Raw genomic sequence first — 25,212 nt, forward strand, 5'->3', positions numbered from 1 at the left:
TCATAGGCAAAAAAAGGAAAAGGATGAAGTTTTGCCCTAAGAAAGAAAAATCTTGACATGTAAATATTGGAAGACTTTGAAAGACTTTCTTTCCTGACTCTAAAATAGGGGGTTTAAAAGTTAAAATATTATTTCTGGTTTTGATTGGGTTTGTGGTTGTGTTTGTTCATTTTTCTTGGTGGTTGGTTTGGGTGGGTTTTGTTTGTTTGGGCTGCCCAGGGAGGTGGTGGAGTCACCATCCCTGGAGGTGTTCAAGAGGGGACTTGGAGCCATGGTTTAGTCATGAAGTCTGTGGTGACAGGTTGGACTTGATGATCTTTGAGATCTCTTCCAATCTTGGCGATTCTGTGATAGAATAGAATCATAGAATCAACCAGGTTGGAAAAGACCTCAGAGATCATCAAGTCCAACCTGTCACCTAATACCTAACACCTCCTGACAACTAAACCATGGCTCCAAGTGCCACATCCAAGCCTTTTTCAAGCACTTCCAGGGCACAGTCAATTAAAAAAACTAAAAACCAAGGCACATTTCTTTCCCCCCTGAAATTTATCTTTCTTCTCCAAATTCAACCTACTCTAAGATCTTTCACTACTTTTTGTCAGTTTTGGGTTTTGTGGGTTTGTTTTGTTTTGTTTGTTTTCATAAACTGTCTTTGATTAAAGGCTTTTCTAAACATTAAGATCTCTCTTGAGATTTTTTTCTCTGTCTAAAATTAAGGTTTAACATTCTGTACAGGACTCAAATGAGATTCATAGCACATTTGGCAGACTGCACTGTGTCCATGCTTCCTGTCTACCTGGATGTAAAGTCAGTTTGCTGAACAGAATGGTTTTTCTTTAGTTGTGGAAGCATTTGGGTAGAAACAGTAACAAGAAGATTGAAATAGAATCATAGAATGAATAAGGTTTGAAAAGACCTCAAAGATCATCAAGTCCAACCTGTCACCCAATACCTCATGACTACTAAACCATGGCACCAAGTGCCACATGCAATCCCCTCTTGAACACCTCCAGGGATGGGGACTCCACCACCTCCCTGGGCAGCACATTCCAAAGGCCAATTACTCTTTCTGGGAAGAACTTTCCACTCACCTCAAGCCTAGACTTCCCCATAGTTTCTTTGTAGATCATTATGGAAAAGTCTGAGTGTATGCAAAAAACCCTAACCCCACAGTTAGTGATTAAGTGCCAAATAAGGCAGCTGAGAGATTCGGTTTTCGTCTTTTTATTTGCATGCTAATAACAAGATAAATGTAAGGAGTGATTTCCTCTGATAGCAACTGAAAGTGTTGGCTAACTGAAAAATCACTGCACAAGATGGGCAACCTGATCTAGTTGAGGACATCCGAGAAGCCCTCATTGTGGCCTTCCAGTATCTGAAGGGGCCTACAGGAAAGCTGGGGAGGGACTTTTGAGGGTGTCAGGGAGTAATCGGACTGGGGGGAATGGAACAAAAAACTGAGATGGGTAGATTCAGATTGGATGTCAGGAAGAAGTTCTTCCCCAGGAGGGTGGTGAGAGACTGGCACAGGTTGCTCAGGGAGGTGGTGGAAGCCTCATGCCTGGAGGTTTTTGCAGCCAGGCTGGATGTGGCTGTGAGCAACCTGCTGTAGTGTGAGGTGTCCCTGCCCATGGCAGGGGGGTTGGAACTGGCTGATCCTTGAGGTTCCCTCCAACCCTAACAATTGTATGATCAATAATATAAATTCCATGAATAGTAACTTATCTTTGGTTTTGGTGTTTTTGTCCTCAAATGTGCATTTTATATAGATTGTAATCCAGTGACACATCATCAGTGTGGAGATGGGAGATGTATAACAGCTGATTGGGTATGTGATGGCGACCATGACTGTATAGACAAATCAGATGAAATCAATTGCTGTAAGTTCCCTTCATCTCTAAATCAGTTTTAATTTATTTTTTTGTTTGTTTGTTTAAATGAAAGACAAATTTTGAGTTAAGGAGCACACTTAATGATTGCAAAGCAAAAAGTATAAACTTAATTGATTGCCGAAGTTCACACTTGGCAAGCAGACATCTGCAGCAGATTTGTCACTGCGGTCGAGAAGCACCAGCAGTGCCCTCTGTTTATTAATTTCTTATTAATTACATCTACTAGAATAGAATAGAATAGAATTAACCAGGTTGGAAGAGACCTTCGAGATCATCAAATCCAACCAATCACCCACATAAACTAATCAACTAAACCATGGCACCAAGCACCCCATCCAGTCTCTTCCTGAACACCTCCAGTGATGGTGACTCCACCACCTCCCAGGGCAGCACATTCCAATGGGCAATATCTCTTTCTATGAACAACTTTTTCCTAACCTCCAGCCTAAACCTCCCCTGGCACAGCTTGAGACTGTGTCCTCTTGTTCTGGTGCTGGTTGCCTGGGAGAAGAGACCAACCCCCACCTGGCTACAACCTCCCTTCAGGGAATTGTAGAAAGCAAGAAGGTCTGCCCTGAGCCTCCTCTTCTCCAGGCTAAGCAACCCCAGCTCCCTCAGCCTCTCCTCACAGGGCTGTGCTCCAGACCTCTCCCCAGCCTCATTGCCCTTCTCTGGACATGTTGCAGCAACTCAACATCTTTCCTCAACTGAGGTGCCCAGAACTGGACACAGTACTCAAGGTGTGGCTTAACCAATGCTGAGTACAGGGCATAATGACCTCCCTGCTCCTGCTGGCTACACTGTTCCTGATGCAGGCCAAGATGCCACAGTGTGCCACCTGGGCACACTGCTGGCTCATGTTCAGGCAATGTCAACCAGCACCCCCAGGTCCCTTTCTGCCTGGCTGCTCTCCAGCCACTCTGACCCCAGCCTGTAGCACTGCATGGGGTTGTTGTGGCCAACGTGTAGAACCCGGCACTTAGATGTGTTAATCATGATGTTCCCATTAAAGAGTAATGAATGAATGTACAATGCTTGACCTTCCCACCACTGTCATACAGTTTTACATGGTATCAAAGAACCTAATCTGAATAAAGGAATGTAAGTAAGTGGGTGAAGAAAAGATGGCAATTTTGATATGGGTAAAGGTGATGTGTGTGATGTGGTTTTTTTATCTTGGAAAAGCTAAACCTTTGCTTTCAAGAGTCCAATGTGGAGCCACAAAGGTGATTATGGGCGTGGAACATCACCCTTGTGAGGAAAGGCTGAGGGAGCGGGGCCCTTTAGCTAGCAGCAGAGGAGCCTGAGGGGTGATCTCATTCATGATTATAAAGATGTGAAGGGCAGAGGTGGGAGGATGGAGCCAGGCTCTGCTCAGGGATGCCCAATCATAAGACAAAGGGCAATGGGTGCAAGCTGGAGCAGAGGAGGTTCTAACAGAACATAAAGCAGAACTTTTTCACTGTGAGTGTCAAAGAGCACTGGAACAGGCTGCCCAGAGAGGTTGTGGAGTCTCCTTCTCTGGTGATACTATAAAATTCAAAGCCTGCCTGGATGTGTTCCTGTGTGACCTGCCCTAGGTGATCCTGCTCTGGCAGCAGGGTTGGTCTGGATGATATCTCCAGGTCTCCTCCAACCCCTAACATTCTGTGATTCCTTTCCACCTGCTGCTAATTCCTAATGTGTTGGTACTACCTGACACATAGAGTTTCAAACCCTGTAATTAGAGCAGCACAGCTGTAGACCATTGAAAAGTAGCCTATGAAAGATGTTTAGTGCTAATCAGGGTTATTGGCTTCTCCTGAAATAACTGCAGGACGATGTTAAAAAATGAGTAAAACCTTCATTAACCTCAGTTGATCAAAATATCATCCTTTTTTGGTTTGTTTTGTTTGTTTTATTTCTTTTTCCCTTCAGCATGTCACAGTCAGGGTCTGGTGGAGTGCAGAAATGGGCAGTGCATTCCTAGTGCTTTCCAGTGTGATGGAGACAATGACTGCAAAGATGGCAGTGATGAAGAAAACTGCAGTGAAAGTAAGGATACTCCTCATTTCACTCTTCCTACTGACCCTACACCTGCCTGCTTTCTTCTCAAGTACCATAGCTAAAGGTACTTCTCTCTGACCCTACCACCTGCCTGCTTTCTTCTCAAAGTACCTTAGCTAAAAGCTGTCTTATTTACTTTATGCCTTTCAAATAACTCTTTGCTAAGGCTGATTGGTGTCTGCTTTCACACAGGAAGGTGTAAGCAGAGTTTTGTTAGTCCTTAAAAGCATGTTAAAAGAATTAAATGGAGGTGATATTCAGCATAGTGTTTGGTTATCTGAGCAAGCTGCAACTTGACATAAATTAATACACACTCACATTGTGTGGGAAGTTGATATCACAGGAGTTTGGGTTGTTTGGGGGAGGAATTTTCTCATGCAAACCCCTTTGATCAGAACTTGGGAACTGGAGGGAGGATGTTTTCCTAAGTAAATTAATGATTTATTGGGACTAAGGGAAAATAAATGAGAATATAAGCTTTTACAGCTACGTAATAGCTGCTTCATGATGGATTGAAAAGGAAAGCAGAGAGGTTCTTGAGCCCTGGAACGTAACTTGTGTCCTGTGGTAGTGTGGTTTGTTGAAATTAGCCCCCAACAGAAAATTGCCAGAGCAGCTCAGTTGAATGCAAAGGAAGTTTAATCAGTTTTCAGACCAAAGGGATTATTTAGACCCTGGTAATCTATTTACATTCTGTCACTTTGGGTTCAAGATCTGTGGAAAATTTGTCTAGGCACAGCCTAAAACTACCACAGGAAGGTACATTTTGATATTCAGAGAGAAACATTGTCATGTTGTGATGGTTTCAGCATTTGAAGATATTTTTTTCACGTCTTCATCCTGTTTCTGGTAAGGCATAGGTTCAGACTGTAGCTCTTCTTTCAGTGTGAGAATTCTTGATGTCCTTTTTGAATCCTACCTTAAAGAAATGCAAACAGAATACAGAATACTTCAGAATACAGAATTAACCAGGTTGGAAAAGACCTTTGAGATCATTTAGTCCAACCTATCACCCACCACCTTATAATCAACTAAACCATGGCACCAAGTGCCTCATCCAGTCTTTTCTTGAACACTTCCAGTGATGGTGACTCCACCATCTCCCTGGGCAGCACATTCTCTCTTTCTGGGAAGAATTTCTTCCTAACATCCAGTCTACACCTCCCCTGGCACAGCTTGAGACTGTGTCCTCTTGTTCTGGGGCTGGCTGTCTGGGAGAAGAGACCAACCCCCACCTGGCTACAACCTCCCTTCAGGTAGTTGTAGAGAGCAAGAAGGTCTCCCCTGAGCCTCCTTTTTTCCAGGCTAAGCAACCCCAGCTCCCTGAGCCTCCCCTCACAGGGCTGTGCTCCAGACCCCTCCCCAGCTTTGTTGCCCTTCCATTAACCTGTATGAGGATATAGAGACCTTGTGTAACAGTGCAAGCCTATCCATCCAGGGATGGTAAATGACCATTGCTTCATCTATATCTGAATGAGAAAAATGAACCCCTTTGCTACATACCTGAAGGAAATTAAAGGTATGGTATCTGTTAACATTACTACTGTCATTAATTTGATGACAGTAGAAAGGATCCTACAGGAAGGCTGGAGAGACACTTTTCCTAAGAGGGTCTAGCAAGAGGTCAAGGGGGAATGATTTGAAGCTGAGGGAGAGTAAGGTTAGCCTGAATCTGAGGAAGAAGTTCTTCAGTATGAGGGTGGTGAGACTATGGAAAAGGCTGCCCAGGGAGGCTGTGGCTGCCTCCACTGTGGATGTGTCCAAGGCCAGGCTGGATGAGGCCTTGAGCAGTCAAGTCTAGTTGAGAGGCAACCCTGCTCATGGCAGTGGGGTTGGAATAGATGATCTCTAAGGTCGCTTCCAACCTAACCCGTTCTGTGATACTCACAGCTGGCTCTGTGATCCCTTCAAAAGCCAGGGTAGAGTGTGGCACTGACTGTGCTAGGATCAGAGGACTTTACACTGGATCACAGGGGTTCTCAAAGAGCTGAGAAACTCTTCCTCTGTGAGATAAGGAGTTGGAGCAAGCTTTAAGCATGAATTTCAGTGTCAAGATTTGTGATGGCTTTAGAAGGTTTTCCCTGCCTTTTGAGTTTCATTGAGCAGATGCACCTGTAACATAAGACAATTGCCACAACAGAAGAAAGAATCTCCATTGCTTCAACATGTAATACCTATGAAGGGAAGTAAATCCACATAGCTATGGATATGATTGCATCATCAATTAATTTGCACAAGGTTGCTGTCAATGTCATTGAAGCAAGCTGCTGCTTCAACAGCCTCAGGATGCCTAATATAAAGGTGCCACGACTGAGTGATTAATGGTTGATGACAGCAGTGCAATACTACTGTATAAGAAAAAGTGTCAGTAAATCATTTTAAAGGTCATGAGGTAGTAAAATCCATCCTCTCCAGTCTCTATATGCAGAACAGTAAAGTGGTTTTACCAAAGTCATATGGAAAAGAGAATTTATTGGTTTGTAAAGGAGCTATCAGCAGTATGAGACAAGGGATTTGTTAGAAACTAACTACCCAGGTAATGTGCTCAGGAACTTCTAGATGAAGTGCTGGGTTTAGTTATTCTGAAGTTCATCTTTAGGACCATAGGCTTTTGGGGTTCCTTCTTGTTGTTGAAGCAGGACACTAAAGCTTCAGCTCTGATGTCCTTTCTTCAGGATGGTTTTTATTGTCCACCACAACAATCATAAAATGAGAAGCAGCTCAATTGAATGGCACTGAAGAATAATTCCCAGAGGGTATTCTTTTACAGCTATTGTTCCCTTCAAAATGTGGGGATTTGCCTCCTCCTACTCTGCCAGAGGGTCATGGTAAATGGCTTTCAGAGAGCCGTATTTCTCATTCAGAAGCTGGGATATAAATTCTTATGTTAAGCACAGGGGTAAAGAAAAGTGACATCTGGACAGTGCTGCACACTTTTCTTCCTTACACTTGCTTACTGCACTTTTGACATGCTGTGGAGTCCTTACCCAGCTGTGTAAAGGGAACACTTAACTGGAATGTAAGCTCTGTGTTTTCTCATCGCTGTGCTGCAGTCGTTCTTATTAGTCTGGTAAATAATTAGACGGGTAAATTTCTCTCTTCCTCAGGTCAAACTCTCTGTCAGGAGGGAGACCAGAGATGTACTTCCTGTCCTGATCCCTGTGGAACTTCTCTCTGTGACATGAGAAACAGCCAGACTAACTGCAGTAAGTAGGTCACATGCTCGGGACTGGGTATTTCAGAATGTAATAAGGATGCAGGGTAGGACACAGTAAGTAATACTTGAATTTACTCTCTGGTGCACATGGATAATCATTAAGTATTGAAAAGGACAAAGCTGAAACATAAAATTTCATCCTAACTTTTGATTACTAAGGTAGTAAGAGATACTAATAACATTTGACACTGGGATATTTTTCCTTGTGTGATTTTTGGGATAGTTTTTAATGGGTGTTTACAGCTCCACTTTTCCTTACCATTTAGTGTTTACAGCTCCACTTTTCATTACCATTTGATGGCATTCAGTGTTTACCTAGAGAAAACAACACAGTGTAAGTTGTTTGCAGAAGATACTGGTTTATTTTCCAAAGATATGAAGACATGGTACTGTGTTTAGAAGTCTGGGGAACTTCCAGCCCTTTCAGGAAGGAAAAAGTTTGATATTCAAAGTGACCAAAAAAAAGAGTAGTTGCTCTCTGATCGATCCATATTGCAGAGGATCAGGGTCTTGAACACTCTGTATCTTCATTTCTATGTCCTGTATTGTCCTACTACGTGCAAACCTTCTATACCCATTGTACACTTCCTTCTCTGGCAGCTCTCTTTCTCATTTGTGCAATGCAGCACTGTGGATAGGATAGGATAGGATAGGATAGGATAGGATAGGATAGGATAGGATAGGATAGGATAGGATAGGATAGACCAGGTTGGAGGCAACAGGAACAAACTGAAACACAGGAGTTTACCTCTGAGCACCAGGAAACTTTGTTTTTGTACCATGAGAGTGACAGATGTTGTCCAGAGAAGTTGTGGAGACTCCTGCCTTGGAGACACTCAAGAGCTGTTGTCATGGTTCTGCACAATCTGCTCAGCCAGAGTGTCCTAGCACTGTCCCTTTCTTAAAGGCACAGCCTCAAACAGTCGCTTGGGCAGGGAGGCTGGGCCAGATGACCTCCAGAGGTGCCTTCCAACCTCAGCTATTCCATGAATTCTGTGAAATATCCCCTTCACTGCTGTCATTATGTTTAGCAGTAATTCCTATATAGCAGGTAGAGCAAGTTAACAATTCAACATTCAACTTAGAGAATACATTCAACCTAGAGGAGCATAGATTGGATGTTAGGAACAAGTTCTGCATCATGAGAATAGTAGAACACTGGAACAGGTTGCCCAGGGAGGTGGTTGAGGTAGTTGAGAGAACCTAGAGATACTCAAGGTGAGACTAAACAGGGCTCTGGGCAACTTGATCTAGTGGAGGATGTCCCTGCTTACTGCAGAGGGGGTTGGACTAGATGACCTTTGGAGGTCCCTTCCAATCCAGACCATTCTATGAAGATATCAAACCTGGACATAATTGAGCAGGTTATTAGGTAAGTAGAGGACACAGTCTCAAGCTGTGCCAGGGGAGGTTTAGGCTGAGTGTTAGGAAGAAATGCTTCCCAGGAAGAGAAATTTGCCATTGGGATGTGCTGCCCAGGGAAGTGGTGGAGTCACCATCACTGGAGGTGTTTAGGAAGAGACTTGATGGGGTGCTTGATGCCATGATTAGATAGTGTTGGATGATAGGTTGGACTCAATGATCTCAAAGGTCTCTTCCGACCTGCATAATTCTCCCCCCTCCCCTCCCCTCCCCTCCCCTCCCCTCCCCTCCCCTCCCCTCCCCTCCCCTCCCCTCCCCTCCCCTCCCCTCCCCTCCCCTCCCCTCCCCTCCCCTCCCCTCCCCTCCCCTCCCTGAACCTTCCCTCCCCTCCCCTCCCCTCCCCTCCCCTCCCCTCCCTGAACCTCCCCTCCCTGAACCTCTCCTCTCCTCTCCTCTCCATCAAACCCATTTTTCTTTTTTGATATGGATAGGCTCACATAGGGTTTTGAGCTCTGAATCTTGTAATTTCTCAAGCTTGAGTGGAAATCTTCTGCATGTGTGAAGTACTTCTGTAATCATTTCTTCTGTATGTCATTTAATCTCACACCATGTATGGCTTTTTTTGTTGTTGTTTTCTTTCTGTGAAAGGTCAATGTGAGCCAATTACTCTGGAACTCTGCATGAACTTGCCTTACAACTACACTTACTACCCCAACTACCTGGGCCACAGGACACAGAAGGAAGCCTCTATCAGCTGGGAGTCTTCTCTTTTCCCAGCCCTGGTTCAGACTAACTGCTACAAGTACCTTATGTTTTTTGCCTGCACAATCTTAGTGCCAAAATGTGACCCCCATACAAATCAGCGGATCCCACCATGCAGGTACCAGCATATTTACTTCTTGACTGACATTACCTGGTTTATTAGGGCTTTCTCAGTTTCCTCTTTCCATTGAAGATGTCACAAAGTTTGCTTTGGGTTTTCATAGCAAAAGGTAGAGAACCATATGTTATAGAGTCATGAGATGAAGTTCATTACCATACATGTGTGATTAGTGTCTGAAGTGTTTGTACAAGGAGAGGAATAGCACTTCAATAGTTGTCCAAATGTATATATTGGATGGAACAGACTGTTTCAGTTGAAAGAGGTCTACAGTGATCATCTAGGCCAATGGCCTGAGCACTTGTGCCCTTGTGGCCAAAAGAGCCAATGGGATCCTGGGGTGCATCAAGAAAGTGTGGCCAGGAGGGCTAGGGAAGTTCTCCCAATCTACTCTGCTCTGCTGAGATCACACCTGCAATACTGTGTCCAGTTCTGGGCTCCCCAGTTGAAGAGAGACAGAGACCTGCTGGAGAGTCCAAGGGCAGGCCAGGAGGATGCTTACGGGACTTGAGAACCTCCCCTGTGAAGAGAGACTGAGAGCCCTGGGGCTGTTTAGTCTGGAGAAGAGAAGGCTGAGAGGGATCTGATCAATGTCTATCAACAGCTGAGGGGTAGGGGTCAAGTGGAGGGGGCCAAGCTCTTCTTGGTGGTTCACAGCAATAAGACAAGGAAAAACAGGTTCAAACTTGAACATAGAAGATTTCACCTCAACATGAGGAGAAACTTCTTGACAGTGAGGGTGCCAGAGCCCTGGGGCAGGCTGCCCAGGGAGGTTGTGGAGTCTCCTTCTCTGGAGATTTTCAAAACCCTAGACAGTTGAGATTTGACAGAGGAGTAAATACAGATTTCTGTGAGCCTCTGTATGAGAACGTGGGAAGGAAGGAAGGAAGGAAAGAAAAAAGCCCCCAAAGTCCCAACTGCTCTTCCAGTTTTCCCAGCAGCATTGCAGTAGGCTTCCATATGTGCTGTGATGGGCACTGCTTTGAAGACTATTTGTATTTTAATTCTTTCCCTGTAGAGTGACAACCAAATGGCTTCCAATAGCTTCTGGAAAAGGTCAGCTTTGGCCAAGGATTGTGTGTAGAGAACACAGGACAGAAATGGCCCTTAGACGTCTCAGCTAACAAAATCCAAACTTCAAAATGTGTTGATGGTGTGATGGTTGGGTTTGTCATTGGCAAACTCCAAGTCTGGCATTCAGGATGCTGAGGGTATAGTGTGAGTCAATGGTTTTGATATTCAGGAGGAGCCAAAAGGAAAAGAGGGAGCCTGCAACTGTAGCATGGTTAAACTGATATCAAACCATTCAGCCCTTCCTTCCAGCTGCTCAACTTGCTGGGGAATAATCTGGTACAGAAGAACATTGACTCCTTTTCCTGCAATTCCCCTCCCACCCCCCCAATGAAAATTAACTTTCAGAAGATTAATAATGTATTGTTTTTCTCTCAGAAGAGCATAAAATAACTGATCCTACATGGATGTCTGTCTGGGTTTGCTCACTGCATTTCTTGAAGCTCATTGCAAGGGGAAAAAAAAAATTAGTCCATTGACCAAAAGCTTAAAGGATAATGAGTGGAATGAAATCCCTTCCACAAAAGGAGTGTCTGTCCCTAGAAGAAGGATCTGGTAAATGTAACCAAATGAAATCAAAAAGGCAGATGAAAAGTTACATGAAGGGAAGTGAAAAAATAAAACCACCATAAAGAGAAATGGGTGGGATCCCACAGGGAATAATTGACATCCTATAGGAACAAAGAGAAGCTTCTTGTAAATGGTAGGAGAAAGTCCAAATGCTTCCAAATGTTTGGAAAATAAGATCTAGAAGAAGCAATTAGATGAGTTACTGTGCCGAGAAATAAGAGAGAACTTGGGGAGACATCACACAGGTAAAAGAGAGGCAGCTGAGAGAAACAGGGACTCAAAATACACAATCACAGAATTGTCAGGGTTGGAAGGGACCTCAAGGATCAGCCAGCTCCAACCCCCCTGCCATGGGCAGGGACACCTCACACTACAGCAGGTTGCTCACAGCCACATCCAGCCTGGACATAAAAACCTCCAGGCATGAGGTTTCCACCACCTCCCTGGGCAACCTGTGCCAGTGTCTCACCACCCTCATGGAGAAGAACTTCTTCCTAACAGCCAATCTCAATCTACCCATTTCTAGTTTTGCTCCATTCCCCCCAGTCCTGTCACTCCCTGACACACTCAAAAGTCCCTCCCCAGCTTTCTTGGAGCCCCCTTCAGATACTGGAAGGCCACAATTAGATCTCCTGGGAGCCTTCTCTTCTCCACACTGAGCAGCCCCAACTCCCTCAGTCTGTCCTCATAGCAGAGCAGCTCCAGCCCTCTGCTCATCCTCGTGGCCCTTCTCTGGACACCTTCCAGCACCTCCAGATCCTTCCTGTAATAGCTTCTGTTGCTCTAGCTGACAGCTCACTCAAAACTAGGTTGATCTGTTGAACTCAAAATTTTATTGAGTCCCCTGGGGAGTTATTTGCTCTTTTGTTTCTGGGTTTAAAGATTTTGTCCTTCTGAAACCAGATGGTTTCTGAGGAAGCATCAGCAGAAGAGGTAACACTTCACTGGCACAAAATGTAGTTGTTACTTTTCCTGAAGGAAGGGATTTGGTGTTCTTTAGAGAGTAGTGATAAGTAGTGATACTTGGCTTTTATGTCATAACTGAAGCAACAGTCTACACACAGGAACTTCAAATAATATTTCAACAATAGCAACACAGTTTTTGATACTTGTAATTTATTTTTGTGTGTGTGCAAAGAAATCTAATTAAGTGATTTTTCCCTTCATCCTTTGGCTGGTTTTATTCACTTCCAATAACTGGGAATTCCTAAGACTTTCATAGAATCACAGAAACACAGAATCAGTAAGGTTGGAAAAGACTTCAGAGATCATCCAGTCCAACCTGTCACCCAACACCTCCTGACAACTAAACCATGGCTCCAAGTGCCACATCCAATCCTTTTTTGAACACCTCCAGGGACGGTGACTCCACCACCTCCCTGGGCAGCACATTCCAATGGTCAATCTCTCTTCCTGGGAAGAACTTTCTCCTCACCTCCAGCCTAAACTTCCCCTGGCACAGCCTGAGACTCTGTCCTCTTGTTCTGGTGCTGGTTGCCTGGGAGAAGAGACCAAGCCCCACCTGGCTACAACCTCCCTTCAGGGAGTTGTAGAGAGCAATAAGGTCTCCCCTGAGCCTCCTCTTCTCCAGGCTAAGCAACCCCAGCTCCCTCAGCCTCTCCTCACAGGGCCGTGCTCCAGAACTCTCCCTAGCTTTGTTGCCCTTCTCTGGACACGTTCAAGAGTCTCAATATCTTTCACTCAGTGTAATTCCCCTCTGTCTCCTTAGGACACTGTGTGTACAGTCTAAGGAACGCTGCGAGTCTGTGCTTGGGATTGTAGGTCTGCAGTGGCCAGAGGATACTGACTGCACCCAGTTTCCAGATGAGAACTCAGATAACCAAACTTGTCTGACACCAGATGAAGGTGTAGAAGGTAACTCCTATATAAATGCACATAAGAGGAAATTAAAGATTTAATTAGGTTCCCAACAGCACAGAGTTGTTGTTTAACTCTTATACCTCCTCTTTAATTGAGAATATTTAATAGATTCATTAAATAAGTATATAAAAGAAATATCTACCTATTTGTATCTATCTATATCCATGTGTATCCATCTGTATTTGTCTATATCCATCTGTATCTATCTGTATTTAATCTATATCCATCTGTATCTATCTATATCCATGTGTATCCATCTGTATTTGTCTATATCCATCTGTATCCATCTGTATTTAATCTATATCCATCAGTATCTATCTATATCCATGTGTATCCATCTGTATTTGTCTATATCCATCTGTATCCATCTGTATTTAATCTATATCCATCAGTATCTATCTATATCCATGTGTATCCATCTGTATTTGTCTATATCCATGTGTATTTAACTTATATCCATCTGTATCTGACCTATATCCATCTGTATCTATCTGTATTTATCTGTATCCATCTGTATCTTTCTGTATTTGTCTATATCCATCTGTATCTATCTATATCTGTATAATCTGTATCTATATTTATCTATCTACATATCTATCTATAGATATAGATAGATGTGGATACATAGAGATATATAGATACAGATGAGATATAGATGATATAGATATAGACAATATACAGATGATATAGATGAGATATAGATGATATAGATATAGTCTATGCACACATTAGAAATAAAATGATAATGTTTGGAAATTATTCCAAACTGGATTTCAGGGAGTTTGGATGCCTCCAAATTGCAGGTAAGAGGTAGTTCTTACAAGAGACCTTTCTGCAAAGAGAGGATTCAATTGCCCTCCACCTGTGTACCTTGGTGTTTGAAGTTTGTTGCTAACCCCACACCTACTGCTTTCTCGTGTTATGCTCCCTTCTTTCCCTCATTTAGATAACCTAATAATGCTTTTCTAATCAGGAGGCAGACACTGGGCAGTTCTCACAAAGCTTTAGCCCCATGACAGCTCTGAGGAAAAGACTGTAAAGTCTGTATCTTTGCCAGCTATTGTTTGCTATTGGCTTTCGTTTGGGGAAGGCTTTTTTTGGAGGATTGTGCCAAACCTGCTTCAGTAGCAACTGACAAATTTCAGTTTTGGAGTTCAGCCATAACACTAATCCTTGTGGGTGCAACTATGGGACAAAAGCGGCGTGGCGGGGGGAATGGTTTAAATCTTTCTACATATTCTTTGTGTGTACGAAGACAGAAGCTGTGAAGCTTTTCCTTCTGCAGCAGGCATCAGATGTGACATCTGGGGAGGATTCTGACATGCCTCTTCTTCTTTTTTTTTTTTTTGTAATGCCAAAATGCCAGTAAAAGTAGCTGGAAAAATGAGAACTGTGGGGATTCTGACATGCTTTTAAAATGTATTTATTTTTTTCCCATGCCAAAATGCCAGTAGCTGGGAATAGGGTGTGCCACAGTGGCTGCAATAAGCTGATCCTGTTCACAGAAATCACAGAAGCATTCAGGTTGGAAATGACCCTCAGGATCACAGAATAGAATCATAGAATCAACCAGCCTGGAAAAGACCTCAGAGATCATCAAGTCCAACCTATCACCTAACACTTTGAAATTTGACAGGTTGTGAGAGGGAGCTGTGGAAAATATGCCACGGTTGAGTTGATTAGATGGTGTTGGGTGATAGGTTGGACTCAGTGATCTCAAAGGTCTTTTCCAACCTGGTTAATTAAAAACTGCCACCCTGTGAGTACTGAAGTCCAATCTAACACTATCTTCAGCAGAGATGTTGGCAATTATGAGACATGGAAGTGTTTTGAAAAGGAACATACAGCTAATTGCAATCTTGCTAATTCTACTAAGGTGCTGGAGTTCTGTAGAAATCAGTAAGGCCTTCAAATAAATGCCAAAGAAGTTTGCTTGATGCACATACAATAATTGCTCTACCCGATTCACAGTGCAGTTAGAATAGCATAGCATACCATGGCATAGCATAGCATAGAATAGATTAGAAATTAGCCAGGTTGGAAAAGACTTTCAAGATCAACTCCAACCTATCACCCAACACCATCTAATCAACTAAACCATGGCACCAAGTGCCTAATCCATTCCCCTCTTAAACACCTCCAGTGATGGTGACTCCACCACCTCCCTGGGCAGCACATTCCAATAAACAATCTCTCCTTCTGGGAAGAATTTCTTCCTCACCTCCAGCCTAAACCTCCCCTGGCACAGCTTGAGACTGTGTCCTCTTGTTCTGGTGCTGGTTGCCTGGGAGAAGAGACCAACCCCCACCTGGCTACAACCTCCCTTCAGTTAGAGGGTCTTGCCTGTTATGTGGTTCCACTTTGGCATCACACAAGCTTTCTGTTCCTGTCCTTCACCCTTCTGAAACAATCCCAGTGCTAAGTAAGTACCCATGTGATGATGAAGCTTGCAGCTCATGGAATCTTGTTTCTCCCTGCTCCTTGTCATTGACAGAATGTTCACCCAGCCACTTCAAGTGCCGTTCTGGGAGATGTGTCCTGGCATCCAGAAGATGTGATGGTCAAGCTGACTGTGAGGATGATAGTGACGAGGACAGCTGTGGTAAATAAATTAATACAGCCAATGAATACTGCCCTTTGGAATGGGCAGTAGCTGAAGCATTAGAAAATGGAGTTTTGTTTTTCCTTCTGCTGTTTGAATCATAGCAGGCGATGGTCCTCTGCTTCTGAAAGTCAAATGTTTGAAAGTGGTGCTCTTTCAGGGTAGCAGCAGTAAAAATGCCTCAGCAAGCATCCTTCTGGATCAGTATCAACACAATGTAGGAGATTTGATCATTTAGATTCTGATAAGCACATTTCCAGGATGTTTGAGTATTTCTTTAGTAGTCAGGATAAACCAAATGCTGCAGATTTAATTCTTTTGGTATTTATTTAGCAATCAAGATGAAAAAAAAGCTGCAGATTTAATTCTTTTGGTATTTATTTAATAATCCAGATGAAAAAAATGCTTCAGATTTAATTCTTTTGACATTTCTTTAGCAATCAAGATGAAAAAAAAATGCTGCAGATTTAATTCTTTTGATATTTCTTTGGCAATCAAGATAAAAAAATGCTGCAGCTTTAATTCTTTTGACATTGCTGGAAGTTCTGTAGAGCTAAAATGCATGTTTCTGGCAGTTCAAACCTTGAAATTATAATTAAAAGTATATACCCAGTGATGCTCTCATGATGATGTATGGACAAGAAATTTGTGGTGCTGAAGTAGATTCTTCATTACAAGGGCCAAGAATTGCATGTTTTTTCAGACTGGTCAACCTTCAGCTGTGGATACCAGGGTAATATGGTAACCACCAAGTTTATTCTGATGTCCCCATCCTAAGAAGGACACAGAGCTGTTGAAGTGAGTCCAGAGGAGTGCCACACTTCTGCTGTAAGGACAGGCTGAGTGAGCTGGGACCACTCACACCAGATCAGGTTGCCCAGAGCCAGATCCAGCCTGGCTGCCAAAACCTTCAGGCATGAGGCTGCCACCACCTCCCTGGGCAACCTGTGCCAGTGTCTCACCACCCTCATGGGGAAGAACCTCTTCCTAACAGCCAATCTCAATCTACCTATTTCTAGGGTTTTTCCCATTCCCCCCACTCCTATCACTCCCTGACACCCTCAAAAGTCCCTCCCCAGCTTTCTTGTAGCCCCTTTCAGATACTGGGAGGCTACAATAAGGTCTCCTTGGAGCCTTCTCTTCTCCAGACTGAACAGCCCCAGCTCCCTCAGTCTGTCTCCATAGCAGAGCAGCTCCAGCCCTCTGCTCTGGACACCTTCTTTGGACACCTTCCAGCACCTCCAGATCCTTCCTGTCCTAGGGGCTCCAGAACTGGACACAGTACTCCAGGTGGGGTCTTACATGATCTTGTTTGGATTGGAAAGGAAAGACAGAGCTGAGGATCATGGTGACTCGTTCAGAATTTGTCATCTCTTCTCCCAGGCAGCCAGTACCAGAACAAGAGGACACAGTCTCAGGCTGTGCCAGGAGAGGTTTAGGTTAGATGTTAGGAAGAAGTTCTATACAGAGAGAGTGATTGCCCATTGGAATGGGCTGCCGGGGGAGGTGGTGGAGTCATCACTGGAGGTGTTCAGAAGGAGACTTGATGGGGTGCTTGGTGCCATGGGTTAGTTGTTTGGGTGGTGTTGGATTGGTTGAGGGGTTGGATGCGATGATCTTGAAGGTCTCTTCCAACCTGGTTTATTATTATTATTATCTCTTCACCTTTAATCAATTGTCTCAGTTGTCCTCCCTGCCAAATATTCTTTGTGGTCACCTGTTCCTAACTCTTCAGAACACTGATTGCTGTATGTCTTTTAGGGTAACATTATTCTCCTAGACATTAACATAGGAAATATTGCTCTAATATATAACATTAATTTCTTGAGTAGATCTCTCTCTGTCTCTATAGTCTAGACAGAATGCCACTAGCAATCAGCAGAATCCTTATCGGTTTCTATTAATATAGAAGACTATACCACTGTCAGAGTGACATTACATTGACCAGGGATAATGCTGTTACTGAAGAACAGCAAGTCCTTGCAGAAGTAACTGTCTCTGCTGACTCATTTGTATCCCATGTGTGCAGGACAACACCAGAAGTGTAAATGGCTAACTCACACTTGATTAGATTGATCCTTTGAAATTGATTTGATACCATTAAATAATAGTCAGGGCTTGAATGCAAACCCCTGCATTTGTAGTGCCCTCACTGACAGGTACGGAACAACATCACAGTGCAAGGAGAAGGAGGCTGATGAAGACTAGTTACAGAATCAGAATCACAGAATCAGCCAGGTTGGAAGAGACATCCACATCATCAAGTCCAACTGATCACCCAACCCTATCTAATCAACCAGACCATGGCACCAAGTGCCTCATCCAGCCTCTTTTTAAACACCTCCAGTGATGGTGACTCCACCACCTCCCTGGGCAGCACATTCCAATGGCAAATCTCTCTTTCTGGGAAGAACTTGTTCTGGTGCTTGTTGCCTGGGAGAAGAGACCAACCCCCACCTGGCTACAACCTCCCTTCAGGTAGTTGTACGCAGCAATAAGGTCTGCCCTGAGCCTTCTCTTCTCCAGGCTAAGCAACCCCAGCTCCCTCAGCCTCTCCTCACAGGGCTGTGCTCCAGACTTCTCCCCAGCTTTGTTGCCCTTCTCTGGACACCTTCCAGCATCTCAACATCTTTCCTAAGCTGCGGAGCCCAGAACTGGACACAGGACTCAAGGTGTGGCCTAACCAGTGCTGAGTACAGGGCAGAATGACCTCCCTGCTTCTGCTGGCCACACTATTCCTGATCCAGGCCAGGATGCCATTTGCCTTCTTGGCCACCTGGGCAAGATCCATTTTGTTGTTAGTGACTGTTCTTGGTACCTTGTCAAATGTATATTGCAAGTGAAGAATATTTGGGGTGTTTGAGGATTATTGGGGAAGAAGAAGAAAACAATTCCTTTGGTGTTGCATGCGGGTTATTTCAAATCTGTGCTTCTCTCCCTCCAGGCTGTAGAGAAAGAGGTCTTTGGGAGTGCCCTTTGAAGAAGCTGTGCATCAAACACACAATGATCTGTGATGGTTTTCCAGACTGCCCTGACATGATGGATGAGAAGAACTGCTGTAAGGCCTTGTGCAGTTTGTGAATCCCTTAAAGGGCTGATCACATTTTTGGGGGGGTGGATCTTGGGGTGCAAACAACAGGTTTTCTACAGACAGAAAATCTCAGTTGTTCCCTCAGTTTCTTTTGCAATTTTTCTGTGCCATCAATTTATCTTTGCTCTCATCTTCTGTCCTTTGTTGTTCACATCCTTGAGTCCTTGCTAACTCCTTGACACAGTCTCAAGCTGTGCCAGGGGAGGTTCAGGCTGGATGTTAGGAAGAAATTCTTCCCAGCAAGAGAGACTGGCACTTGGAATGTGCTGCCCAGGGAGGTGGTGGAGTCACCATCCCTGGAGGTGTTTAAGAAGAGCCTGGATGAGGCACTTGGTGCCATGGTTTAGTTGATTAGATGGTGCTGGGTGATAGGTTGGAATTGATGATCTCGGAGGTCTTTTCCAACCTGGCTAATTCTACATTCTGTACCTTCACCCTCTTTTTTTTTTTTTTTCTTGTTTCCTTCAGTCTTAATGTGAACTTCACATGAATCATTTCTTTCTCAGACTGTAATGTTGAGAGGTTGCAGGGTTTTTTGGTCCTTTTTGCAGCATTTTGTGAGGAGAGTGAACTTGAATGTGCCAATCACGAATGTGTGCCACGTGAGCTCTGGTGTGACGGGCGAGCAGACTGCAGTGACAGCTCAGATGAATGGGACTGTGGTAAGTTTCCACCGTGGTGCACTCTGCCTGGAAGTGAGGTTTGAGTGAGGGGGGATTTGATTTAAAATCCAGCTGCAGTGGTGGAGAGATGCAGCCTTTATTACCAAGGAGAGCCTGAGGGGGCTGGGGTTGCTTAGCCTGGAGAAGAGGAGGCTCAGGAGACCTCATTGCTCTCTACAGCTACCTTAGGGGAGGTTGTAGCCAGGTGGGGGTTGGTCTCTTTTCCCAGGCAACCTGTGACAGAAGGAAGCTCACTCAGACTCTCTTTATTACCATTCACAGTCTCAAGCTGTGCCAGGGGAAGTTTAGGCTGGAGGTGAGGAGAAAGTTCTTCCCAGAAAGAGTAATTAGCCATTGGAATGTGCTGCCCAGGGAGGTGGTGGAGTCACCATCACTGGAGGTGTTCAAAAAAGGCTTGGATGTGGCACTTGGAGCCATGGTTTAGTCAGTCATGAGGTGTTGGGTGATAGGTTGGACTTGATGATCTCTGAGATCTTTTCCAACCTTATTGATTGTATGATTCTATGATTCTAAGAAGCATTCATCCCACAAGTTACTTTAGGAATTTCAGTTGGAAAAATCTGTGTGAGGTAAAATATAACAACATTAAGGCTATCAGAAACCCAGGTGAACCTGTGCTGGAGAGTCAAGAGTGTTCTGAGGACACCTTTCGGTCTGTGTCTTGTGCTGCTCAATGTCAGCAAGGTTCTGCTAGCCATGGTTGTCTTGGGTTTAAGTTACATAAGTATTGAGGCATATAAAATCAGCAAAGTTTGGATGTTTTCAGTGTGCCATTTGTAAAAGTATGGGAAATAATCCTGACTTCTTTTCCTTTACAGTCACCCTGTCTAAAACCATGAATTCCCTGATGCTCCTGACCATCCACAGGTCAGCTGCTACTAACCATGTTTGTGCTGATGAGTGGCAAGAAGATTTAAGCCAACTGGCCTGCAGTCAGATGGGTTTAGGGTAAGGTCAGTAGTTTGTAGCATTGCTGTATTTCTTAGGACAATTGGAGTGTTGGAGCTTGGTGTGAATTAATGGCCCTTCCTCACTGCAGGGTTAGACCCAGTGGAGAAATGGTTCACAGAGAAAAAGAGGTAATGAAATTTTGTCAGCTGTGACTGGCTCACTAAAATCCAGGCAATGTCATCACTTTCTAATCATGACATGATTGTTATTCAAAGGGAGTGGTGAAAAGACAGTGCTGGATTGGCAAGCCTCAATATTTGAACTTGCAGTTATTGCTGAGGCTCAGATTTTCTTTGGCAATGTGGTACTCTGTGTCTTCCTAAGGGATTAAAACAGTCTCAGGAAACACAGAAAAATTTCTGTGTTCATTGGCATTCCTCAAACTAGGCAAGCAGATGTGTTTAACTTGGGTCTCTCTGAACAATGAATTGTTTAAGGCAGAGCTTTCTGTGAGGATCTCAAAAAGATAGAGCCTCTGTGCATCTTGCTGCAGACACTCTGAAGTAATAGCTGCTTTATGAAATGGAGTCACAGAATTGTTAGGGTTGGAAGGGACCTCAAGGATCATCCAGTTCCAACCCCCCTGCCATGGGCAGGGACACCTCACACTGCATCAGGTTGCTCACAGCCACATCCAGCCTGGCTGCAAAAATCTCCAGGGATGAGGCTTCCACCACCTCCCTGGGCAACCTGTGCCAGTGTCTCACCACCCTCATGGGGAAGAAGTTCTTCCTAACATCCAATCTCAATCTACCCATTTCTAGTTTTGTTCCATTCCCCCCAGTCCTATCACTCCCTGACACCCTCAAAAGTCCTTCCCCAGCTTTCTTGTAGCCCCCTTCAGATACTGGAAGGCCACAAGAAGGTTTAGTTGATAAGATGGTGTTGGGTGATAGGTTGGACTCATTGCTGTCAAAGGTCTTTTCCAACCTGGTTAATTCTGTATTCTAAGTTTTTTTTCCAATCACCATTGTGGGTTCAGGAATCTTGCACAAAAGTAAAAAATAATTAAAAAAAAAAAAAAGATATAAAAAATCTTTTAAAACCCAAAATATATCTTCTAAAGAAGTGCTTTTCTTCAGACATTCCCAAGGGGAACTATTCCTCCTTCAGAAAACTAAGGTTGGGAATATAGAGATTCTAGCCATATTCTAGCACACTGCAGAACCAAGCTGTGCAGTGACTGGCTTGAGAGCAGCCCTGAAGGAAAGGACTTGGGGGTGCTGGTGGATGAGAAGCTCAGCAGGAGCCAGCAGTGAGCACTTGCAGCCCAGAAAGCCAATCACATCCTGGGCTGCAGCAAGAGAAGCAGAGCCAGCAGGTCAAGGGAGGTGATTCTCCCCTTCTACTCTGCTCTGGTGAGACCCCACCTGGAGTACTGTGTCCAGTTCTGGAGCCCCTAGGACAGGAAGGATCTGGAGGTGCTGGAAGGTGTCCAGAGAAGGGCCATGAGGATGAGCAGAGGGCTGGAGCTGCTCTGCTATGAGGACAGACTGAGGAACTTGGGGCTGTTCAGTCTGGAGAAGAGAAGGCTCCGAGGAGACCTTCTTGTGGCCTTCCAGTATCTGAAAGGGGCTACAAGAAAGCTGGGGAGGGACTTTTGAGGGTGTGAGGGAGTGACAGGGCTGGGGGGAATGGAACAAAACTAGAAATGGTTAGATTGAGATTGGCTGTTAGGAAGAAGTTCTTCCTCATGAGGGTGGTGAGACACTGGCACAGGTTGCCCAGGGAGGTGGTGGAAGCCTCATCCCTGGAGGTTTTTGCAGCCAGGCTAGATGTGGCTGTGAGCAACTTGCTGTAGTGTAAGGTGTCCCTGGCCATGGCAGAGGGGTTGGAACTGGCTGATCCTTGAGGTCCCTTCCAACCCTAACAATTCTGTGATTCTAACCCTCCCCCAGCTTTGTGGCTCTCCGGATTTCTTTAATCATGACTTCTGCTGAGGTTTGGTTTAACAGTTCTTGTGTTCGTTCTTAGAGCAAACAAATGAAAACAAAAACAGTGCACATGAGAGATCAAAGTTGATATTTCTTAACAAGTTAAGCCAGAAATTCCACTGAGTGGTAGCAGATGGCATCTTAATTTTCTCTCTAGCTCTTCAAACTCTTTTCCATAACTGGCTCCGGTATTTTTCTAAATGCCACCTCCCAGTTATTATACAATGTGGTATGTGGTGAAGTTTAAGACACAAAGGAAATGTCTTCCTAGCACTTGGCAGATATTTTTAATTCTTCAGCCTAAATTCATATGGAAATAAAAAGAAAAGAAAAGAAAAAAAAGAATTGGAGGGCATTAAATGGCAGTGTTTGAAGTTAGGTCAGTACAGCTGTTGGTGGTGCCAGCCTCTTGGTTTGGGAGATAAAAAGCAGTGTCTGAAGCAACATTAAAAGGAATTCTGTCCTGCCTAGTGCACAAAATCTGAGCTATTTTTCATAGGTTCATAGAATTGTTTGGCATGGAAGGGACCTCAAGGATCATCTAGTTCCAACCCCCCTGCCATGGCCAGGGACACCTCACACTACATTAGGTTGCTCACAGCCACCTCCAGCCTGGCCTTAAAAACCTCCAGGCATGAGGCTTCCACTGCCTCCCTGGGCAACCTGTGCCAGTGTCTCACTACCCTCACAGTAAAGAATTTCTTCCTATCATCTCATCTAAATCTACCTTCTTTCAGTTTCAAACCTTTACCTTTTGTCCTATCACCACACTCCCTGATGAAGAGCTCCTGTAAGCTCCCTTTTAGTAATGGAAAGCTGCCCTAAGGTCTTCCTGGAGACTTCTCTCCTCCATAGAATCATGGAATCAATAAGGTTGGAAAAGACCTCAGAGATCATCAAGTCAAACCTATCACCCAATACCATCTAATCAACTAAACCATGGCACCAAGTGCCACATCCAGTCTCTTTTGAAACACCTTCAGGGATGGTGACTCCACCACCTTCCTGGGCAGCACATTCCAATGGCCAATCTCTCTTGCTGGGAAGAACTTCTTCCTAACCTCCAGCCTGAACCTCTCCTGGCACAGCTTGAGACTGTGTCCTCTTGTTCTGGTGCTAGTTGCTGGGAGAAGAGACCAACCCCCACCTCGGTACAACCTCCCTTCAGGTAGTTGTAGAGAGCAGTAAGGTCTCCTCTGAGTTTCCTCTTCTCCAGGCTGGATGGCATCCCTTTCCTCCAGTATGCTTCATGCTGTCTACAAACCCACTGAGGGTGCACTCAGTCCCACTCTGTGTAGCTAACAAAGACATTAAACAGCACTGGCCCAATACCAGCACCACTTGTCACTAGTCTCCACTTGGACACCAAGCAAACAGCATTCTATTCCCCCCCTCCTTTTTTTTTTCACCCTAAGGGCTTCCACATCACATTTAACAAGTCTAACACTAAACAGATATTCAGTGTCTGTCCCAAAAACTCATACTGACATCAGAAAAGCTTCTTCTGGAGGATGTTGCTATTGCCAGCAGAATTGTGAGACCATTTCTTAGGGAATAATAATTTGTAAAGGACAATGTTAAACAGAAGTAACACTGAATTATTAATTCTTTTTCCCCCAGTCCAGTGAATTGTATCAGCAGAGGAAAGAAAAGTTGAACAATTAGGGTTTTTTCAGATCTTTTAAAATGAAACACTTAAAATCTAATCTCCAAACAATACTTTTCTCTGAAATGTGCCCTCCCCAGATTAAAAAATTTAAAGCTTATTAATCTTAAGTTAAAGACTTTCATTTGCAGTTAAATTCAGTCCTCCAGCTCAGGAAGTCTGTATTTCATTTGAGGTTGCACTATAAGCTCTACCATAAACTTTGTATTGTTGTGTGCAGTGATCAGCAGGTAGCAGGCTGGAATGCTTTGAAAACTTGGAGAGGTCTACAGACTGCATGGATCTAAAGGCACCCTGAAGTGTATCCATTGAGGGTTATGTTTGAGCTCAGAAGCTCAGGCACGGCTCTTTTGAATCATAGAATCAATAAGGTTGGAAAAGACCTCAGAGATCATCAAGCCCAACCTATTACCTAATACCTAACACCTCCTGACAACTAAATCATGGCACCAAGTTCCTCATCCAGTCTCTTCCTAAACACCTCCAGTGATAGTGACTCCACCACCTCCCTGGGCAGCACATTCCAATGGCCAGTCTCTCTTTCTGGGAAGAACTTTCTCCTCACCTCCAGCCTAAACTTCCCCTGGCACAGCCTGAGACTCTGTCCTCTTGTTCTGGTGCTGCTTGCCTGGAAGAAGAGACCAACCCCCACCTGGTTACAACCTCCCTTCAGGTAGTTGTAGACAGCAATAAGGTCTCCCCTGAACCTCCTCTTCTCCAGGCTAAACACCCCCAGCTCCCTCAGCTGCCCCTCACAGGGCTGTGCTCTTCTTCACAAGAGTAAACTTAAAGTCCAGTTCATAGAGTCAAAGAATCCTAGAATGGCTCAGGTTCAAAGGGATCTCAGAGATCATCTACTCCAACTTCCCCTTCATGGGCAGGGACGCTTCTCAACAAGACTCAGCTGTTCAAGGCCTTATCCAACCTGGCCTTGAACATCCCCAAGGAGGAGGCAGCCACAACCTCCCTGGGTAACCTGTTCCAGTCTCTCACCACCCTTGCACTGAAGAATTCTTCCTAAGATCCAGTCTAAACCTGCTCTTCCCCAGCTTCAAACCATGTACCCTTGTCCTATTGCTAGACATCCCTAGGAAGAGTTCCTCTGCAGCCTTCCTGCAGGATCCCTCCAGATATTGGAAGGCAGCTCTAAGGTTCCCCTGGATCCTTCTCCAGGCTGAACAACCCCAGCTCCCTCAGCCTATCCTTATAGAATCATAGAATGTTTTGGGTTGGAAGTGACCTCCAAAGGTCAACTAGTCATAGAATCATAGAATCAATAAGGGTTGGAAAAGACCTCAGCGATCATCCAGTCCAACCTGTCACCCAACACCTCATGACTAACTAAACCATGGCTCCAAGTGCC

At 44.4% G+C, this 25,212-nt stretch overlaps 1 protein-coding gene across 1 annotated transcript in view; it reads left to right on the forward strand.

Moving 5' to 3' along the window:
* Window positions 1-25,212, forward strand: part of CORIN (corin, serine peptidase) — a 124,134-nt gene that overhangs the window by 84,092 nt on the left and 14,830 nt on the right. Inside the window, exons 8-16 of the mRNA XM_054163615.1 lie at window positions 1,773-1,883; window positions 3,813-3,929; window positions 7,049-7,147; window positions 9,169-9,400; window positions 12,771-12,916; window positions 15,417-15,524; window positions 18,469-18,582; window positions 19,167-19,277; window positions 20,117-20,246. Of these exons, the coding sequence (XP_054019590.1) occupies window positions 1,773-1,883; window positions 3,813-3,929; window positions 7,049-7,147; window positions 9,169-9,400; window positions 12,771-12,916; window positions 15,417-15,524; window positions 18,469-18,582; window positions 19,167-19,277; window positions 20,117-20,246 (1,168 nt within the window). The remainder of the gene's footprint in view (window positions 1-1,772; window positions 1,884-3,812; window positions 3,930-7,048; window positions 7,148-9,168; window positions 9,401-12,770; window positions 12,917-15,416; window positions 15,525-18,468; window positions 18,583-19,166; window positions 19,278-20,116; window positions 20,247-25,212) is intronic.

The sequence above is a fragment of the Dryobates pubescens genome, chromosome 1, assembly GCF_014839835.1.
Source record: "Dryobates pubescens isolate bDryPub1 chromosome 1, bDryPub1.pri, whole genome shotgun sequence".
Taxonomy (NCBI): Eukaryota; Metazoa; Chordata; class Aves; order Piciformes; family Picidae; genus Dryobates; species Dryobates pubescens.